The 19,838-nt window shown below is 49.4% G+C and overlaps 1 protein-coding gene across 1 annotated transcript in view; it reads right to left on the reverse strand.

Moving 5' to 3' along the window:
• Positions 1–19,838, reverse strand: part of LOC144769527 (extracellular calcium-sensing receptor-like) — a 50,994-nt gene that overhangs the window by 20,748 nt on the left and 10,408 nt on the right. The window contains exon 3 of the mRNA XM_078653669.1: positions 6,224–6,451. Coding sequence (XP_078509795.1) covers positions 6,224–6,451 — 228 coding nt within the window. The remainder of the gene's footprint in view (positions 1–6,223; positions 6,452–19,838) is intronic.

The following is a 19,838-nucleotide window of genomic DNA, read 5'->3' on the forward strand; positions in this document are numbered from 1 at the left end:
ATCTTCAAACAAAAAACAACAAACCTTGGAAATGGCAAGCCAGGAGAGAGAGAAGGAGGGTGCCGAAAGAAAAAGAAAGATGAAGTTTAGTGAAAAGGAGCTGGAGGTCCTGATTGAAGACGTCAGCAAGGACCATGAAAAGCTCTTTGGGAAGCAGTCCCTCCATGTGCCAGAATCCTAGAAGAGACAGATCTGGCTTGGGATACAGAGCAAAATCAATGCAATAGGGGTCACCCAGCGCTCCATAGAGGACATAAAGAAAAGGAGGTATGACTAGAGGAAGACGGCGAAGGCAAGGATGGTGGAGAGGCAGAGGCAGGCCAGCAAAACTGGTGGAGGGAAGAGCAGAGCACCTGCACCAACAGCACTGGAACTCATGGTAGAGTCCACCCTCCAGCCGGAGAGTGTGAGTGGCGTGGGAGACGCAGACAGCTCTGCCAGAGCTGCCAGGAAACAAGGTAAGATGCATGCCCAGCATGCTATGCTTTCCCCTCCCCAACCCCAATCCCCAGAGAGGCATAGGGACTCCCACTCCAGTCCATGTTATACTCATCACCTGCAATGCATCGTGGGACATGTAGTCTTAGGAAACACATGTATAGAACAGTCATTCCAGCAAACCCAATAGCATTTGAAAGCAATTAGCAAGCAGAGGACAGTCAGTGTGATTGGCAGGCATGATGTTTAATGCAATGCATATGTAGCCAGATTAATGAGTATATCTACATTCTGTCATTACAGGCGAGACATCACGCAGCACGAGACAACGCCGCCATCACCACCAACTCCATCCGCACTGCCACAAACGCCACCACCACAGTCAGGCAGGAGGCATGCCATGGCCACCCTCCAGCAGATGAAGGTGTCGGAGGAGGAGGGCACAGGGGGCCAACACTCTCCAGTGGATGAGGACAGCAACATGGAAAGGGCTGAGACACCATCAGAGTGCGCCCCCATATCCTTCAGATGCCGCAGGGTAAGGCCAGCAAGTCCTGAAGTCACGAAGCAAGGTGAAAGTGTGTTAGCTGGACTGGAAGGCAACATGCTCAAGGTCCAGCACCGGCAATGGAGAGCAATGCGGTCAAAGCACAGGGAGATGTCGCACATGAACAAGCACATGGACAGAATAGAAAAGGGAAAAAGTGCAATGAACAACAACATGTCTGAGCCTGAGAGAGGTAGCAACGTCTGTGAGTCAGCTGTGCAGCCAGTTGGAGCAGGACTGCCTTTCTAGGTGCAGGGAGAGGCAGAGACTTGAGGCCTATACCAAGGCGGTGAACCGGCTGTCCACTGCTACCTCCCTAATGTGCAGAAGGTCAATAGCCATGTAGGAGGAGATGGCACATTGTAGTAGGGATGTGGCTAGGGGGATGGTGACAATGACCTCTGCACTGGAACTGCTGCAGAATGAGAAGGTGACCACTACAGAAGCGGGGGGGACAGTGAGGAGGCTACTAGCCGTAGTAGCATTACGCCCTCTCCCACCGAGAGTAGGAGGCTCAGCGAACGCCACAGCGCTGCCCAAGAGCAAACCGACAGTACAGACAGTGTGGCCAAGGAACGTGCCAATGCAGCGCGCAGGCACATGAAATAGATCCAATTAGGATTTGTGACTCATTTGATGGGTGATGTAACCCATGTCTGTAGGGACACTGGTTTTGATCTTGGTGGTGTGCTTATTAAACACCATCGCACAAATACAGTGACTGGCTCTGTCTCCTTACTCACTCAGAAATAGTTGCGTGTTATCTCAGCCCGTCTGTGTCTCCCATCCGGTTCTGCTGCCACACCAGCTGCGCAGGGCTCTGGCTGGGGATTGTCCTCGCCCTCATCCTCGTAGTCAGTTAGTTCCACTGCTGTTCCTTTTTTTGTGGCAAGGTTATGTAGCATTGCACATGTTGCTATTATCTTGCAACATTTGATGGGGCTGTACTGACGTGCACCTCCACGTTTGTAGAGGCAACGAAACCTGCTTTTTAGAAGTCCAAAGGTGCGCTCCACCATGTTGCGTGTGCTGTTATGTGCCACATTGTATCTCCTCTCCCTTGGGGTGGATGGGTTGGGATATGGGGTGAGTAGGAAAGTCCGGAGGGCATTTGCGCTGTCACCTAAATGTATGAGAAAGTGCCATTAATTTGTGTCACCAATAGTTTATTCCAAGGTATACATCAGGGTGTGTGACATTGATTTACCTAGTAGGTATCCTTCTCCGAATTCACCCGCAGCCAGACGTGTATATATCCCACTGTTCCTGAATATGTAGGAGTCGTGGGTACTCCCTGGGAATTTGGCCACAATGTCAGTGATGATGAAGTTTGCATCACATATCCGCTGCACGTTTATGGAGTGAGTGGATTTGCGGTTGCGGTAAATGTATTCTGTTGCTGCAGGTGGGCATATTGGTATGTGGGTCCCATCGATGCAGCCTATTACGTGTGGCAACTGTTCCATTTGGTAGAAATCCAGCTTGGTCTTCTGCAGCTCCGCCTGTGTGCTGGGGAAGGTTATGTAATGATGCATTCTGTCCATCATGAGGTCCAGGAAGGTGTTGAAAAAACAGTATTGGCAGCTCTGTGACACACCACCAACTGCGGCTATCATGCCCTGGTAACTTCCTGATGCCATGAGGTGTAGGCAACAGAGCACCTGTACATGGGTGGGCATTGCGTGCGCCCTTGGTGTCTGAGGCTCAAGATATGGTTCCAGGTCCCATATCAGGTCAAGGATGGTGTGTGGGTGTAGCCTGTACCTCTCATGGATTTCTGGCTCGGTCAATTGGAACAGTGTGACACGCAGTCTGTAGACACGCTCTTCCCATCTACAAATCCTCACTCCTGCTGCTCTCAAACGTAGCCGCCTTGCTATGACGTAGAGGGCCGCCATTGTGTTTACACTGTTGAATTTTGGGGCTGTTTTTATGCACTGCACCTGATTATCACCTGCTCTGGATCAGTGGTAAATAACGATTCGTTAATACCGATTTTGGACAAATTCGGTATTACCGGATTTTGCTACATCGCTTTTCCGATTTTTTACCGATTTGGTATTGTTTGTTACGGTGTTCACCGATCGGTAAATAAGGAATCGGTAACGATTTACCGATTCGTTATTACCGATGGCATTCGGTAATACGTACATCGCACAGGGCTAAATATCCATTGGTAAAGCCAAAATTTACCGAATTTCGGTTTTACCGACCGGTATTTGGCCACCTACATATGGCCCTTAGATGGCTGGCCTGTACTCATATAACACCACAAGCAAAAGGAGGACATATCATCAGGCAAACAAAGAATCAGTGACATTGTAACCAAGTATTTGCAAAATCAATAGGTCTCAGCAATCTAAGATCTATATGCGTTGTCAATGTTAATGCGTTTGTGTACTACACTGGGGCTGGTGACATTGACATAAGGGTTCTTGGCAGACAAAGGGTCCCTTAGCTGGTGTTGGCCATTATGTCACCCCTGAGCCCTGGGGAAGTACAGTTTTGCACATTACAATTGAACTCCAGTACTTTTTCCTCAACCTGGTGAGTTATATACAGACACAGTATATAGCACTGACCAACAGGTAACCGGGTAGAGCACCAAGGGCAAATGAAAGTAAGAAAAGACACATAAATTCGTTAAAAAGAATAAGCAAGTGCTTAGCTTTTGTCTGTGCAGCAAACAATATGTTTTCATTAGAACTGTTTACATCTCACATTATTTCAACATTCTACTCATTGTTGAGTGTGTGTTCTCATACTATGGTCTGTAAATAAATAATTGCTGCTTTCTGGAAAAGATGGACAGAGAAATATTCAGCAATCAAATTCTGAAAGCAGTACTTAGTGGAACGTAATTCTCGGTTAGGCCCACAAATTATTTGCAGCTATGGAGAGTTAATGTTCTTAGGTACTGTGCCAGAAAGTGAAGTAGTGGCTGATTTTATTGGTTTTGATACAAAACTGCCTATGAAACGTTGATGATATTTTTAACAATTTAGAGCTTTTGCAACATAACAGGGTACATACAGAGTACAGAGTAATTGAGTAACTCTCTGATTACTTCTTTATTCTTCCCTTCCCAGGAACGACGGTGTACTGCCTTATCTATCATCATCATTATTGAGTGTGTGAGAACAGGGGCATGCCACCCACTCCTCCCATATAGCCAACATGCAACAAGGGTAGGTTTCTACTTGACAGTGAACATTTTGACAACTACCACGCATTTTGCATGGAGCTTTTAGACAGGTGTTTACCATTTTTAATACATAGCTGCATCACAATGAGCATGAATTTGAAGAAACACAAAGTTGATAAGTTAAGATGTACACTGAGAGACACGTGTGCAAGCACCTGGTTTCCTTTTTCACATGAGACGTGATTTGCCAAGTGGACAGAGGGGTGAAGATAAACACTGAAGAATAGCAAATGTGGAGTAAATCATGACAAGCAATTTTTTACCGGACCCCTAATTGAGGAATAATTTAAAGCATGTTATACATATTACATGTTTTTTGTCTATGTCTTGACTAAATAGGTTTGTCTGGACCAAAATAGAAAAGTTTTTTTACCAGGGAAAATTAACTCCTTTTTGTACCGATGAAAGCCCTGAATCCTTCGGCCTATTAGATTGGGGACTGAAACATGTCAACTAGCATAGAGAGGGCATAGGATCCTTATTCCACAGACACCCTTAATATATATTTTGAATCATATCAGCAACACTGTAAATAAAAGGGATACCTCTGGTATTTTTATTGTAGGGCCCAAGCAGGATAAATTATCCAGTGCTACCTCGAATATGGCTTAGCCCACCCTGGTTTTTAGGGTCCAGGATGAGACCCGGTAATGAAGCATGACACCAATAAGGTAAAATAATACCACAGTAGTACAAATCATGTACTCATGTACCACAAAATGCTATTCACAAACTTTAGCCAGTCCTATATTTCCGGTGCTGAGATATTCACATCCATAAAAATATGTTTATGCAGTAAATGTGGGAGTGACCGGGGGAGTGGCTGGAGAATGGTAAATACATGCCACTAAATAGGGGTGGTCGTTTAAGGAAATTTAAGGATGGATTTAGGGATCGGGTAAGGGATGACTTAGGGAGGGACATAGTAATACAAACATCCATCCACAAAAGAGTAAAAAGAGTAAGACCATTGCTATTCACAAACTGCACCTCTAAAGTCACTAGAGCCTTGAAGGTCACAAAACAGTAGCAAATGCACTCCAGCCAAGCCTTGGAGTAAATCTATTACAGCACATGGCAACTCAAGTGGACTGCAACCCACTCCCATAGAACTTTTTTACTCTTAAAAATGTAGAGAACATTTCAATATTTTGTTACTTTAAAATAAATAGTTAACGTTTTTACAAACATTAAATAACACTGTTAAACTATCATTAAATATAAAAAAAATTACCATTGATTAAACCTAACTTTTAATTAAATTTATCAAATATGAATTAAAAATAAAAAATGCTATTGAGGGTAGTTTTTAATTTTAATTTGGTCAATCATATTTATAAAATAAATTAGCACATTTTAAATTATTTCATTATTTAATAAACAGGTATAGTGGAGAGTTTGTGTCCTCTAACCTTTTTTTTGTTAGATCTAGGGGAAAAATAATTATCTTAATTCATTTTACTTTTATATTTTACATTGAAATAAGTTTAATATATATATTTTTTTGAAATACACTTTATCAGTTTTTCCCACAGTTTCCCATAGGGATACCTCCGCCACAGTGGCAGAGATTTCCACCTACGTATCTTTACACTCGGAAATTCAATTTTAGATATCTCCACCCTGTGAACTGAGAGGATGGAGGCAGTAAATTTAAACTCCAAAATGGTGAATTGCGAAAAAGTACAGACTAACATCTAGGTGCATGAGTAGATTTGCATGAGTAAACCTACACGTGTATATTTGCCTTTGTGAATAGATTTCTATGTGAACGCCTGAAGGGAAGTAATTAAAAGCTCCCTGTATCACTGACGGTGCAGATCTCATTCACTGATACATTGTAAACCTCTGCTGGAAAGATCAATATGGCATCTTTCGCAAGTTTCATTCTTTGGAATAAAATGTGCAACAATGAGAAAGATATGGTTCAGATTAAAAATCTGAAAAACTCACACTGTTGGTGGATGAGGTCTAAAACTCATGTTAACATACAACACAGCGTAAGTGGATTCACCTCGGCACATTATCATTACCTCTGCATATCCTCCGCTCCATATGATGGCGCTGACATTGATGGTTATAGCCTGGTTTTCATCCAGTGTAGAGTCATATTGGCCAACTTTTATAAATCGGCTGGTGTGATCAGCTAGCAGCTGCCAGTTTAAAATGTCATAAATGGCAGGAAAATCGCCGTTTCGATCGAAAAACAATGTGTCCCCTTCTGAATTGTGTAAGACAACATTTCTTATGTGCTGGAGCAGCTGACAAGACAAAAAGTACATAAAGTATTACAAAATAATAATAGTCGCAGGATAAGTAAAATTAACATCTGAAATAATTATGTCCATTTTAATGTTCATTTTGACTCAACAGATGATACCTGTGCCTTAAGGCAGACCTTGTCCAGGATTTGTTCTTCCTATCAATCAATCAATCAATCAATCATAGCATTTATATAGCGCACTACTCACCCAGAGGGTCTCAAGGCGCTAGGGGAGGGGGGTCTGCTACTGTTCGAACAGCCAGGTCTTGAGTTGCTTCCTGAAGGCGAGGTGGTCCTGGGTCAGGCGGAGGTGGGTCGGGAGGGAGTTCCAAGTCTTGGCGGCGAGGTAGGAGAAGGACCGTCCCCCTGTGGTGGCTCTTCGGATGGGGGGACGGCGGCGAGGGCGTGGCTGGTCGATCGAAGCTGGCGTTTGGGAGCGTAGAAGTTGAGGCCGCTGTTGAGGTATCCTGGGCCTTGGTTGTGTAGGGCTTTGTGTGCGTGGGTGAGGAGACGGAAGGTGATTCTCTTGTTGACCGGGAGCCAGTGCATGTCTCTCAGGTGTCCGGAGATGTGGCTGCGACGGGGGATGTCGAGGATGAGTCGTGCTGAGGCGTTCTGGATCCGCTGGAGTCTTTTCTGGAGTTTGGCGGTGGTACCGGCGTAGAGGGAGTTGCCGTAGTCCAGACGGCTGGTGACAAGGGCCTGGGTGACCGTCTTCCTGGTCTCGGTGGGGATCCACCGGAAGATCTTACGTAGCATGCGCAGGATGTTGAAGCACGACGAGGAGACGGCGTTGACTTGTCTGGTCATGGAGAGGGAGGAGTCCAGGATGAAGCCAAGGTTGCGTGCGTGGTCTGTTGGTTTGGGTGCGCTGCCTAGGGCGGGGGGCCACCAGGAGTCGTCCCAGGCGGAGGGTGAGGATCCCAGGATGAGGACTTCCGTCTTGTCCAAATTCAGCTTCAGGCGGCTGTTCTTCATCCATTCGGCTACCTCTTTCATCCCTTCGTGAAGGTTGGCTCTGGCGGTGGTGGGGTCATTGGTGAGGGAGAGGATCAGCTGGGTGTCGTCAGCATAGGAGATGATGTTGAGGTTGTGCTGGCGTGCGATGTTAGTGAGGGGGCTCATGTAGACGTTGAAGAGGGTTGGACTGAGCGAGGAGCCTTGAGGGACGCCGCAGATGACTTCGGTGGCTTCTGATCTGAATGGGGGAGGCGGACTCTCTGTGTCCTTCCGGCGTGGAAGGAGGTGATCCACTCTAGTGCCTTCTCCTGGATTCCGACGTTGCTGAGGTGCTGCACTAGTGTACGGTAATTGCAAACACAACAGTGATGGACAGAATGTGGATCAATGTCACACATTCACCCCAGTCAAAAGATCTGGGCCCAAATCCATCGTTTTTCCACTCCACACCACCCTGGGTTAGACAATGGCGATATGCAAATCAGCGCTGACCCTGTGCCCCATGGGAACAGTCCAGTCCGAACTACAAAAGCCATGTCCTTCCCAGAACGGAAACAAGCATCCGAGGACCGGCCCGGTTTCGAGGTAACACCTCTCATCAGCCCGGCTAGCTTGACTCCAGTGGTGTGGAGTGCCTGGGACTCACGTCTGAGCATCCCCAGTACACTTAGAGCGGTAATTGCAAACACAACAGTGATGGATAGAATGTGGATCAATGTCACACATTCACCCCAGTCAAAAGATCTGGGCCCAAATCCATTGTTTTTCCACTCCACACCACCCTGGGTTAGACAATGGCGATATGCAAATCAGCGCTGACCCTGTGCCCCATGGGAACAGTCCAGTCCGAACTACAAAAGCCATGTCCTTCCCAGAACGGAAACAAGCATCCGAGGACCGGCCCGGTTTCGAGGTAACACCTCTCATCAGCCCGGCTAGCTTGACTCCAGTGGTGTGGAGTGCCTGGGACTCACGTCTGAGCATCCCCAGTACACTTAGAGCGGTAATTGCAAACACAACAGTGATGGACAGAATGTGGATCAATGTCACACATTCACCCCAGTCAAAAGATCTGGGCCCAAATCCATCGTTTTTCCACTCCACACCACCCTGGGTTAGACAATGGCGATATGCAAATCAGCTCTGACCCTGTGCCCCATGGGAACAGTCCAGTCCGAACTACAAAAGCCATGTCCTTCCCAGAACGGAAACAAGCATCCGAGGACCGGCCCGGTTTCAAGGTAACACCTCTCATCAGCCCGGCTAGCTTGACTCCAGTGGTGTGGAGTGCCTGGGACTCACGTCTGAGCATCCCCAGTACACTTAGAGCGGTAATTGCAAACACAACAGTGATGGACAGAATGTGGATCAATGTCACACATTCACCCCAGTCAAAAGATCTGGGCCCAAATCCATCGTTTTTCCACTCCACACCACCCTGGGTTAGACAATGGCGATATGCAAATCAGCGCTGACCCTCTGCCCCATGGGAACAGTCCAGTCCGAACTACAAAAGCCATGTCCTTCCCAGAACGGAAACAAGCATCCGAGGACCGGCCCGGTTTCGAGGTAACACCTCTCATCAGCCCGGCTAGCTTGACTCCAGTGGTGTGGAGTGCCTGGGACTCACGTCTGAGCATCCCCAGTACACTTAGAGCGGTAATTGCAAACACAACAGTGATGGACAGAATGTGGATCAATGTCACACATTCACCCCAGTCAAAAGATCTGGGCCCAAATCCATCGTTTTTCCACTCCACACCACCCTGGGTTAGACAATGGCGATATGCAAATCAGCGCTGACCCTGTGCCCCATGGGAACAGTCCAGTCCGAACTACAAAAGCCATGTCCTTCCCAGAACGGAAACAAGCATCTGAGGACCGGCCCGGTTTCGAGGTAACACCTCTCATCAGCCCGGCTAGCTTGACTCCAGTGGTGTGGAGTGCCTGGGACTCACGTCTGAGCATCCCCAGTACACTTAGAGCGGTAATTGCAAACACAACAGTGATGGACAGAATGTGGATCAATGTCACACATTCACCCCAGTCAAAAGATCTGGGCCCAAATCCATCGTTTTTCCACTCCACACCAACCTGGATTAGACAATGGCGATATGCAAATCAGCGCTGACCCTGTGCCCCATGGGAACAGTCCAGTCCGAACTACAAAAGCCATGTCCTTCCCAGAACGGAAACAAGCATCTGAGGACCGGCCCGGTTTCGAGGTAACACCTCTCATCAGCCCGGCTAGCTTGACTCCAGTGGTGTGGAGTGCCTGGGACTCACGTCTGAGCATCCCCAGTACACTTAGAGCGGTAATTGCAAACACAACAGTGATGGACAGAATGTGGATCAATGTCACACATTCACCCCAGTCAAAAGATCTGGGCCCAAATCCATCGTTTTACCACTCCACACCACCCTGGGTTAGACAATGGCGATATGCAAATCAGCGCTGACCCTGTGCCCCATGGGAACAGTCCAGTCCGAACTACAAAAGCTATGTCCTTCCAAGAACGGAAACAAGCATCCGAGGACCGGCCCGGTTTCGAGGTAACACCTCTCATCAGCCCGTCTAGCTTGACTCCAGTGGTGTGGAGTGCCTGGGACTCACGTCTGAGCATCCCCAGTACACTTAGAGCGGTAATTGCAAACACAACAGTGATGGACAGAATGTGGATCAATGTCACACATTCACCCCAGTCAAAAGATCTGGGCCCAAATCCATCATTGTTGTGTTTGCAATTACCGCTCTAAGTGTACTGGGGATGCTCAGACGTGAGTCCCAGGCACTCCACACCACTGGAATCAAGCTAGCCGGGCTGATGAGAGGTGTTACCTCGAAACAGGGCCGGTCCTCGGATGCTTGTTTCCGTTCTGGGAAGGACATGGCTTTTGTAGTTCGGACTGGACTGTTCCCATGGGGCACAGGGTCAGCGCTGATTTGCATATCGCCATTGTCTAACCCAGGGTGGTGTGGAGTGGAAAAACGATGGATTTGGGCCCAGATCTTTGGACTGGGGTGAATGTGTGACATTGATCCACATTCTGTCCATCATTGTTGTGTTTGCAATTACCGCTCTAAGTGTACTGGGGATGCTCAGACGTGAGTCCCAGGCACTCCACACCACTGGAATCAAGCTAGCCGGGCTGATGAGAGGTGTTACCTCGAAACCGGGCCGGTCCTCGGATGCTTGTTTCCGTTCTGGGAAGGACATGGCTTTTGTAGTTCGGACTGGACTGTTCCCATGGGGCACAGGGTCAGCGCTGATTTGCATATCGCCATTGTCTAACCCAGGGTGGTGTGGAGTGGAAAAACGATGGATTTGGGCCCAGATCTTTGGACTGGGGTGAATGTGTGACATTGATCCACATTCTGTCCATCATTGTTGTGTTTGCAATTACCGCTCTAAGTGTACTGGGGATGCTCAGACGTGAGTCCCAGGCACTCCACACCACTGGAATCAAGCTAGCCGGGCTGATGAGAGGTGTTACCTCGAAACCGGGCCGGTCCTCGGATGCTTGTTTCCGTTCTGGGAAGGACATGGCTTTTGTAGTTCGGACTGGACTGTTCCCATGGGGCACAGGGTCAGCGCTGATTTGCATATCGCCATTGTCTAACCCAGGGTGGTGTGGAGTGGAAAAACGATGGATTTGGGCCCAGATCTTTGGACTGGGGTGAATGTGTGACATTGATCCACATTCTGTCCATCATTGTTGTGTTTGCAATTACCGCTCTAAGTGTACTGGGGATGCTCAGACGTGAGTCCCAGGCACTCCACACCACTGGAATCAAGCTAGCCGGGCTGATGAGAGGTGTTACCTCGAAACCGGGCCGGTCCTCGGATGCTTGTTTCCGTTCTGGGAAGGACATGGCTTTTGTAGTTCGGACTGGACTGTTCCCATGGGGCACAGGGTCAGCGCTGATTTGCATATCGCCATTGTCTAACCCAGGGTGGTGTGGAGTGGAAAAACGATGGATTTGGGCCCAGATCTTTGGACTGGGGTGAATGTGTGACATTGATCCACATTCTGTCCATCATTGTTGTGTTTGCAATTACCGCTCTAAGTGTACTGGGGATGCTCAGACGTGAGTCCCAGGCACTCCACACCACTGGAATCAAGCTAGTCGGGCTGATGAGAGGTGTTACCTCGAAACCGGGCCGGTCCTCGGATGCTTGTTTCCGTTCTGGGAAGGACATGGCTTTTGTAGTTCGGACTGGACTGTTCCCATGGGGCACAGGGTCAGCGCTGATTTGCATATCGCCATTGTCTAACCCAGGGTGGTGTGGAGTGGAAAAACGGTGGATTTGGGCCCAGATCTTTGGACTGGGGTGAATGTGTGACATTGATCCACATTCTGTCCATCATTGTTGTGTTTGCAATTAACGCTCTAAGTGTACTGGGGATGCTCAGACGTGAGTCCCAGGCACTCCACACCACTGGAATCAAGCTAGCCGGGCTGATGAGAGGTGTTACCTCGAAACCGGGTCGGTCCTCGGATGCTTGTTTCCGTTCTGGGAAGGACATGGCTTTTGTAGTTCGGACTGGACTGTTCCCATGGGGCACAGGGTCAGCGCTGATTTGCATATCGCCATTGTCTAACCCAGGGTGGTGTGGAGTGGTAAAACAATGGATTTGGGCCCAGATCTTTGGACTGGGGTGAATGTGTGACATTGATCCACATTCTGTCCATCATTGTTGTGTTTGCACTAGTGTACGGTGGCAGACAGTGTCGAAGGCCGCGGAGAGGTCCAGGAGGATGGGGGCCGCCGTTTCTCCGTTGTCGAGCAGGGCTCGGATGTCATCGGTGGCTGCGATCAGGGCGGTCTCGGTGCTGTGAATGGCCCGGAAGCCAGACTGCGAGAGGTCGAGGGATCCGTTCGTCTCGAGGAAGGCGGCCAGCTGCTTGTTGACGGTCTTCTCGATGACTTTTGCAGGGAACGGGAGCAGCGAGATGGGGCAGTAGTTCTTGAGGTCGGTGGGGTCGGCTGAAGGCTTCTTTAGTAGAGCGCTGAGTTCGGCGTGCTTCCAGCTCTCCGGGAAGGTGGCGGTGGCGAAGGAGGTGTTGATGATGTCCCGCAGGTGGGGTGCGATGACAGCGTCGGCCTTGTTGAAGACGTGGTGCGGGCAGGGGTCGGTCGGAGATCCGAAGTGGATGGAGTTCATCGTGCGGACGGTGTCTTCGGTGCTGATCGGGGTCCAGGTGCGGAGGGTGGTGGTGGGGGGCGGTGGTTCGGTCGTGGCGTGCGTCGGTTGAGTGCTGAAGCTGTTGTGTATGTCCACGATCTTGTTGTGGAAGTGGGCGGCGAGGGAGTTGCAGAGGTCTTGCGAAGGGGTGATGTCGTTGTTTCCGGCGTTGGGGTTGGAGAGCTCTTTAACGATGTTGAAGAGTTCCTTGCTGTTGTGTGCGTTGTTGTCCAGTCGTTCCTTGAATGCAGTTTTCTTGGTGGCGTGGATCAGTTGGTGGTGTTTTCGGGTGGCGAGCTTGAGGGCAGTCATGTTGTCTGGTGTTGGGTCTCTGCGCCAGGCTCTCTCGAGGGCTCGGCAGTTTTTCTTGGAGCTCTTGAGTTCGTCGGTGAACCATGGGGCTCTCTTGCTGCAGGGTTTGCTGGGCGGGGTCCTCAGGGGGGCGAGGTCGTCTGCGCAGTCGCTGATCCACTTCGTGAGGTTGGTGGCCGCTTGGCTGGGGTTTGTTGCGCTGGTGGGTGGGTTCTTGCTCAGGGAGGTTGCGAGCTGGTCGGTTGTGATCTTGTTCCAGCTTCTGAGTGCAACCTGTTGTTGGTGGTGGTGAGTCGTGGTCCTTCTGAAGCTGAAGTGGACGCAGCTGTGGTCCGTCCAGTGGAGTCCGGTGGCGTGGCTGAAGGCGATGTCCTTGCTGGATGAGAAGACGGGGAAAGTGTGTGTCTGGCGTAGTGGGTGGGGGTGGTCACCAGCTGCTTGAGTCCGAGGTTGGCGAGGTTGTCCAGCAGGGTGTTGGTGTTGCGGTCGTTGTTGTTCTCCAGGTGGAAGTTGAGGTCCCCGAGGAGGATGTAGTCAGCGGAGGGGAGGGCGTGCGGGCTGATGAAGTCGGCGATGTCTTCGCTGAATTGTGTGCGTGGTCCCGGGGGTCTGTAGATGAGGGTGCCTCTGAGGGTGGTCTTGGGGTTGATGTGGACCTGGAAGTGCAGGTGCTCGGCGGGTGCGAGGGTGTCGTCGGTGTTGGTCGTGATGCGGATGGTGTTCTTGTGGATGATGGCGATGCCTCCTCCAGTCTGGTTGATGCGGTCCGTCCGGATGATCTTGTAGCCGTCTGGGATGGCGATGTCGGGCGCTGAGGAGGCGTTCATCCAGGTTTCCGTGAGGAAGGCGACGTCTGGGGCTGTGGTGTCGAGCAGGTTCCAGAGCTCGACGGCGTGTCTGTGGACGGAGCGGGTGTTGAGCAGGATGCACTTCAGGTGGTTGCTGCTGTTGCCCGTCTTGGTCTTAGTCGGTGCTGGAGTAGTGCAGGTCCGGATGCAGGTGTACTTGCAGGAGTGGCAGTAGAAGGGTCCGTGAGTGCGTCTCGGGGTGGCTCGGTAGCATCCCGGGATTCGGCCGGCGTTGAGTGCGTAGAGTTTGGTGGCGTCGTAGGTCCGGCGGGTGGGCTGGTGTCTGCGGGAGCCAGGGGTCCTGGCACTGGGCGCGGTCCAGGCACTGACGGGCGCAGACGGGCTTACCTTTGGCGCACCTTCGGCGCTCAGTCGGTGCTCCCGCTGCGCGCGTCCGCTGCGTGGTCGCTCTGGGGACGTCATAGGTAAGGAGCCTGGGAGGGCGGGTCAGCTGGGCGGCGAATGGGCTGGTCCGAAGGGGGCTGCGGCGGAAACCCTGGGCGGCGGGCACTCCGAGCGTGGCAGCAGGGGGGTGATCCGGGCGGCCCAGCGGCGGCTGGGTCGCGCTTTCAGCAGGCAGGAGGCAGGCAGGAGACAGCGGCAGGCGTGGGAGGCAGGAGGGGTGACCAGGCCTCGTCGAAGGCACAGTGGTCACTCCTAAATCACTCCTACACCAGAGGAGTGATTTAGCTAAAACTAGAAGGATTCACAAAGCCATCACAAAAGTGACTGACTAGTCATTAATGTGTGCACATTCCAAACAGCGTTTTTTAAATGCAGACGTGGATCAATCATATGCAAATCAGTCTTGGACCCAAACCTGCATACATGGCAACAAACACGATTTAGACGGGCAACTCCTGGGGCTGTATTACATAAGGTGCCCTTGGAGCGCAAAGGCATTTGATCCCGCTATTTGCGCCCCGGGGTAACTTTGGTATTATAGAAGGGGACGCAGAAGCTTGTATGTCCCCTTCTATAATACTGATAGCACTTAAAACGCCAGCGCTGCGGCACTTAAAGTGCCAGCGCTAGCAACAGAGGGTGATCCTTCAATTGCATAGGGCCGTGCCTAATGCAAATAAGGGAATTCCTTTGACTCTGTGCCTGCACAATATTACAGACTCGGGCACAGAGTCAAAGCAGCCTGAGAGGCGCACTGACAATGCGCCCTTTAAAAGATATGGGAAAATTATATGGCCTCCTGACAACAGCCCTCTGCAGTGGGTAAAGGGGGTCCCATGGACCCCTCAGACACGCCCTTGCAAGGGGATCTCTATTACCCTTGTAAAAGTGCAGGCGGGTGCCTGCTCTGTGAAAACATGGAGCGGCTGCTGCGAACTTTCACATGAATGCGCTGCCCCAAGGGCAGCGCGAGGTCGCGCATGTGCCATAATGTGACACATTGCTATTGTTTGCGCCCGGCACACCTTTTCAAAGGTGCGGCCAGGGCAAACAATGCGCAAACAATGCCAATACGGCCCCTGATGTTTTTTAAGCAACAAACAGCTTTATTGTAGAGGCCTCCCATCTAAAAGTGCCTCTCATTCAATGAAAGTTCCTGGAGAAAATACAGCCCCCGGATTTTTTTTTTCAAAATCGCCCTTTTTATTTTTTTTAAATGTTGGTTGAATGTATGTGGTCCCGAATTTGCTTCTCCTCAGGGAATTAGCGATAAGGCTTTCCATTCAGTGTTCATTGAGTACTGTCTATTCCTCCATGTCAGCAGCCATCTCTTTTGCCAAAAGTGCATCAATGTTAGGAAAAGCTGATTACTACTTTGGACACCTTGGTATTGTGGCCCTCACTGCATATTATATTCTTTTTTAGAAATAAATTCCACTGCGGGGCTTTGTGTCTGAGAACGAAAACTCAATAGCCATGACTCACAAGTAGTTTTCTTCCTCCATGTGGGAATCTTAGCTTATTTTCCTTGACGCCGTCCAGCATGCAGGGAAACTATGGGGATTATTTACAAGAGCCTTGTGCCACTTTTGCATCATTTTTAACATGGGAAAAGTGACGTACGGGTGGCGCAAGGGGCTTGCAAATAAGCCCCTATGTATTTGGATGGTGGCCCTTTGCATCAAAGATGGCAGCCAGCACCATTTACTGACTCTCCACTGGGAATCAGATTGTAGTTCCCTATTTCTAACTAAGGTCCGTAATCACAGATTTGGTGTCTACCACTCCTCCAAACCTTAAATGAGGCCTAATTTAGAGCTCATCAGTCCAGTTGCCAAAAGAAGAAGTACCAGGGACATCACCTATGCCTACTCCATGTTTAAAAATGCCCGCCAGGTTAGCATTGGTTTTCCACTGTTGCTCCTGCTGCATCCGTTGTACACACTCCTTTGGAGAAATAAGAACAATTACCAGCATACAGTGGGGGCATGCTACATTGGTGTGCACTTTTTAAATGTTAGTTATGTTTTTATGTAGCGCATACTAACTCCTAGAATATCAGAGTGCTTTACTTAACACAGCAACACATTTACGTATGCAGATGGATCAGTTTAAGGGAAGGGGTAAAAATTAGATCATTGGCATCAGTTATGGTGGGGAAACACAATGCAGTGGAATGCGGCCCAAGGGCCAGTGGCTTAAATTAATTCAAGCATTCCATATATCATCTTTTTCTTTTTCTCAGTGTAAGAGCCTAAGTGTAACAGACATACCCACATATGGATCCCGTGCTCACCGTGCCATAGATGTCAAGTTGCGCCATATTGACAAAGACAAAACAGGCAGAAAATGGTCTGAGATCCCTTTTGTTCCTGTTCATAGGCTACCTAACCTGGCAATTTGGGCTTGGTTGTTCCTAATGGAGCTGGGCCAGGTCTGAATTCCATATGGCTGTTTATTGTCTTATGTGGCATGGAGTGCAAGAAAATGGTGGACCGAAATGCGGCTGAGTAGTCACCGGTGGCTGCGAATAATTCATGCATTCTACCCTCTGCTTTATTCCCTCAAAGCTGATGACTGACCCAATAGCAACTCTCCCATAATTAATAAGTCAGAGACTGCTGGTTCCTCTGATAGTCAGGAACATGATGACAAAAAATGGCAATCCTTTTTTAGTTAGGAAACCTTTGTTTTTAATTGGTTTTAACTGGTTCTATAACTGTTTTTAATACTGCCTATTTTGTAACTGTGATAATTGTGCTTCACTGTCTTTCTGTTTTAACCTGTGGCATTGCTGGCTGAGAGCCTGACCCCCAGCTCACTTACCCTAGCTCCTGTGGGCCACTTCTCACGCGCTGTGAATCCTCCCCGGTGGTTGCTGATTGAGTGGAGGGAGATCTACCAACTGGACCACTCACTTCCGGTTTTTGCCACACAGCGGTTGCCATCTTGGGAGGAAGACGGTCTAGTCTTTTCCCTAGCGTTTAGCAATTTGGTATTTAACCCGGCCATGAAGTGGACGTGCCACTGGTGCACCAAAGGCACGTATAAGGCAAGCCATTCTGCACCCGTCATTTTCCCAGAGACGACCGGCACAGGAAATGCTGCCCGATGTCCTGGTGAGTTAAGTAATTTCTCTATTTACACTACTGGACCTAGGCAACTACTACAAATGCAGGAATAAGGTGGCTAGTATGAACACCATTAACTCATTTGTTTGCCCCTGTTGTAAATGGTTCCCTGGCATTGGAGGGGGACGGTGAAATCGCCACCAGTTCAAAGGACACATTTGGTAGCACATGTAGTCAGGGAGCGCAAGTCAAAGCGGCACTTCTCAATACTCACTCCCTCAAAAAACATGAAGCACAAGTCCATGACGTTTTATCAGACGAACGTCCTGACCTCATGTTTCTCACCAAAACATGGCTTTCGCAATCATCCAATCCAACAATTGCGTGGGCGATTCCAGAGAGCTTTAAAATCTTGAGAATAGATAGGCAGTCAGGGATGGGAGGGGGGGGTCGCCGTGGTTTACAAACAGGAAATAGCATGCTCCCCTATTCTACTTGACCCAGGAGAGGGCGCAGAGTGTTTAGGTTTTTGATGCATGGAAACGAATTTCGTAGCGCGCTGCATCGCATTTTGCTATGCAGGGTGTGCTACGAAATTCTTTTTATTTATTAAATTGTTTACTTACCTGCAATTATCCATATTCCATCGTTTACCGCCTTCCACCCTGCCCCTCCCCGGCACCGCCTCCCTGACCCACCAAACTCCCTCCACGGGCCGTGGCTGTGCTCCTGTGCTGTTTGCTTTGTCACCTGCTAGAGGAAAAGATCTCCAAGGGCTTAAAACTGAGCTTGCCTCCTGTTCTGAAGTCTCAGGGACACAAAGACTTTACACAAGCACCCCTGAACTGCCCTGCTAGGAGTTCTGATCTGCAAGATGTTCCTGCTGTTGTTTTGGGCCTCTAGAGAACTGTTTTCCACAGGGAGCTGGTAAATCGACGCACCTGTTTCTGACGCATCTCTGAAGAAACCGTTGCAGCACCTGCCGCAGTTTGAGATATCGGTGCACGCCACGTACAGTGCACCGATCTCCAAAGTCCGAGACCAACGCACCGATTCCGATGCAAGGCCTGCTGTGCGGCTGCAAGAGTTCACGCATCGTACCCGATCGTCACACAGCATCGAAGCGCCAAAGTTTGTCGCATCGTTGGGGGACACAGTAAGAAACTGTAAGGAACCGACTCATCACCTTCCCTGAGCAAAAGCAACCAACGCATCACTATCTCTGCTGCCCGTTTTGTTTCTTTGCATGACGCATCCAAGGTACTTTGTGAGAAAAGTGTCACATCTGCAATTTGCTTGAACTGAACAATTTCTACCATCTGCAAGTCATATTTTTATTACTGTATTGTGTTTTTTTGTCGTTTGGTCTTGCTTTGGTTTAGCTAAAGATAACTTATTTTTCTAAACTGACGAGGTGTCGCTTTGTAGTGTATTCACACATGCTTTACACACTGCCCCTGAGATAAGCCTGTCTGCTTATGCCAAGCTACCAAGGGGATGGGCAGGGGTTATTTTAGGAGTGTCCCCCTTACCCTGACTAGAAGTAAGGGTCCCTATTTGGACAAAGGTACCTATCTCTGCCAACTAGGATCCCCCATTTCTAACATTGCGGTCAGCGGTGAGGATCTGGACTTGAATTTGTGTCTTATATACAGGGATTGGTGTACACTACTATCATAGTGCAGACCATTATGTGACCACATACTGGGTTTTTTTGTTCTCTGGTGTCCTCCTGGAAGTATTTTTTGATACTAGGACGCTGCTTAGTTGTTGCAAAATTGAACTTTACATCTAACATTTGTTCATCTACACAATGAAGGAGCTATGTGTGTTCTGCAATGAAAGAGAGTTGCCTGTGAAGAGAAGGTTCAGGGAGGATCTAGAGGCATCCCTATTTCTATATGAGTTACCCTGCTGGGGCCAACACTACCAGTGGAGTCTAAGAAGGAGGAATTCCCTGAAAGTAAGGGAGAAACAGAAAAAGATGGCTGGCTTCTAGCTTGCAAGCAGAGGCTGAGAGAGCATTATGAGGAACTTGAGAGGGCTGAGGCCAAAGGGCCTTAATCCAAGAAGAAGAAATGTGTGCAGCTCAGGAAGTGCGCTTGCCTGGGTTGGAGGTGGAGTCCAGCTCAGATGGTGGCAGCAAAATTGTGTTATTTAGTGCTGAGGGTGTAGTAGACACACCCAGAGATGTGGTGCCTGACTTGAAGGAGAGGGTTAACATAGATCAATGGGCTCAAGGATATGAGGCAGTGCCAGTGGTGCACCGTTTCCTTGAGGAGGACTGGGGAACAGGCACAGGGGCTCATAGTCCTAGTGGTGGGAGGGACACTCTACTGACTCTAGATGAGGGGTGCAGGGAGAGGGGTTTCCCCACGGTTTATGTCCTGGTGTGTGAGTGTGGAGACGGCCCAGAAGAGTGTGGGTTGAGTGACAGAGATAGTCAGACACTGTCTTGCCAATCTCAAGAGAGTAGTGTGGGGTACGTGTGCAAGGAACTGGATGGTAAGGCAAAGGATAGCTTGGTTAACACCTGTGTGGGGTGGTGTGATTCAATTGCTGGAGAGCATATGTTAGACCTGGCACCATTGGCGTGGGT

The sequence above is a fragment of the Lissotriton helveticus genome, chromosome 7, assembly GCF_964261635.1.
Source record: "Lissotriton helveticus chromosome 7, aLisHel1.1, whole genome shotgun sequence".
Taxonomy (NCBI): domain Eukaryota; kingdom Metazoa; phylum Chordata; class Amphibia; order Caudata; family Salamandridae; genus Lissotriton; species Lissotriton helveticus.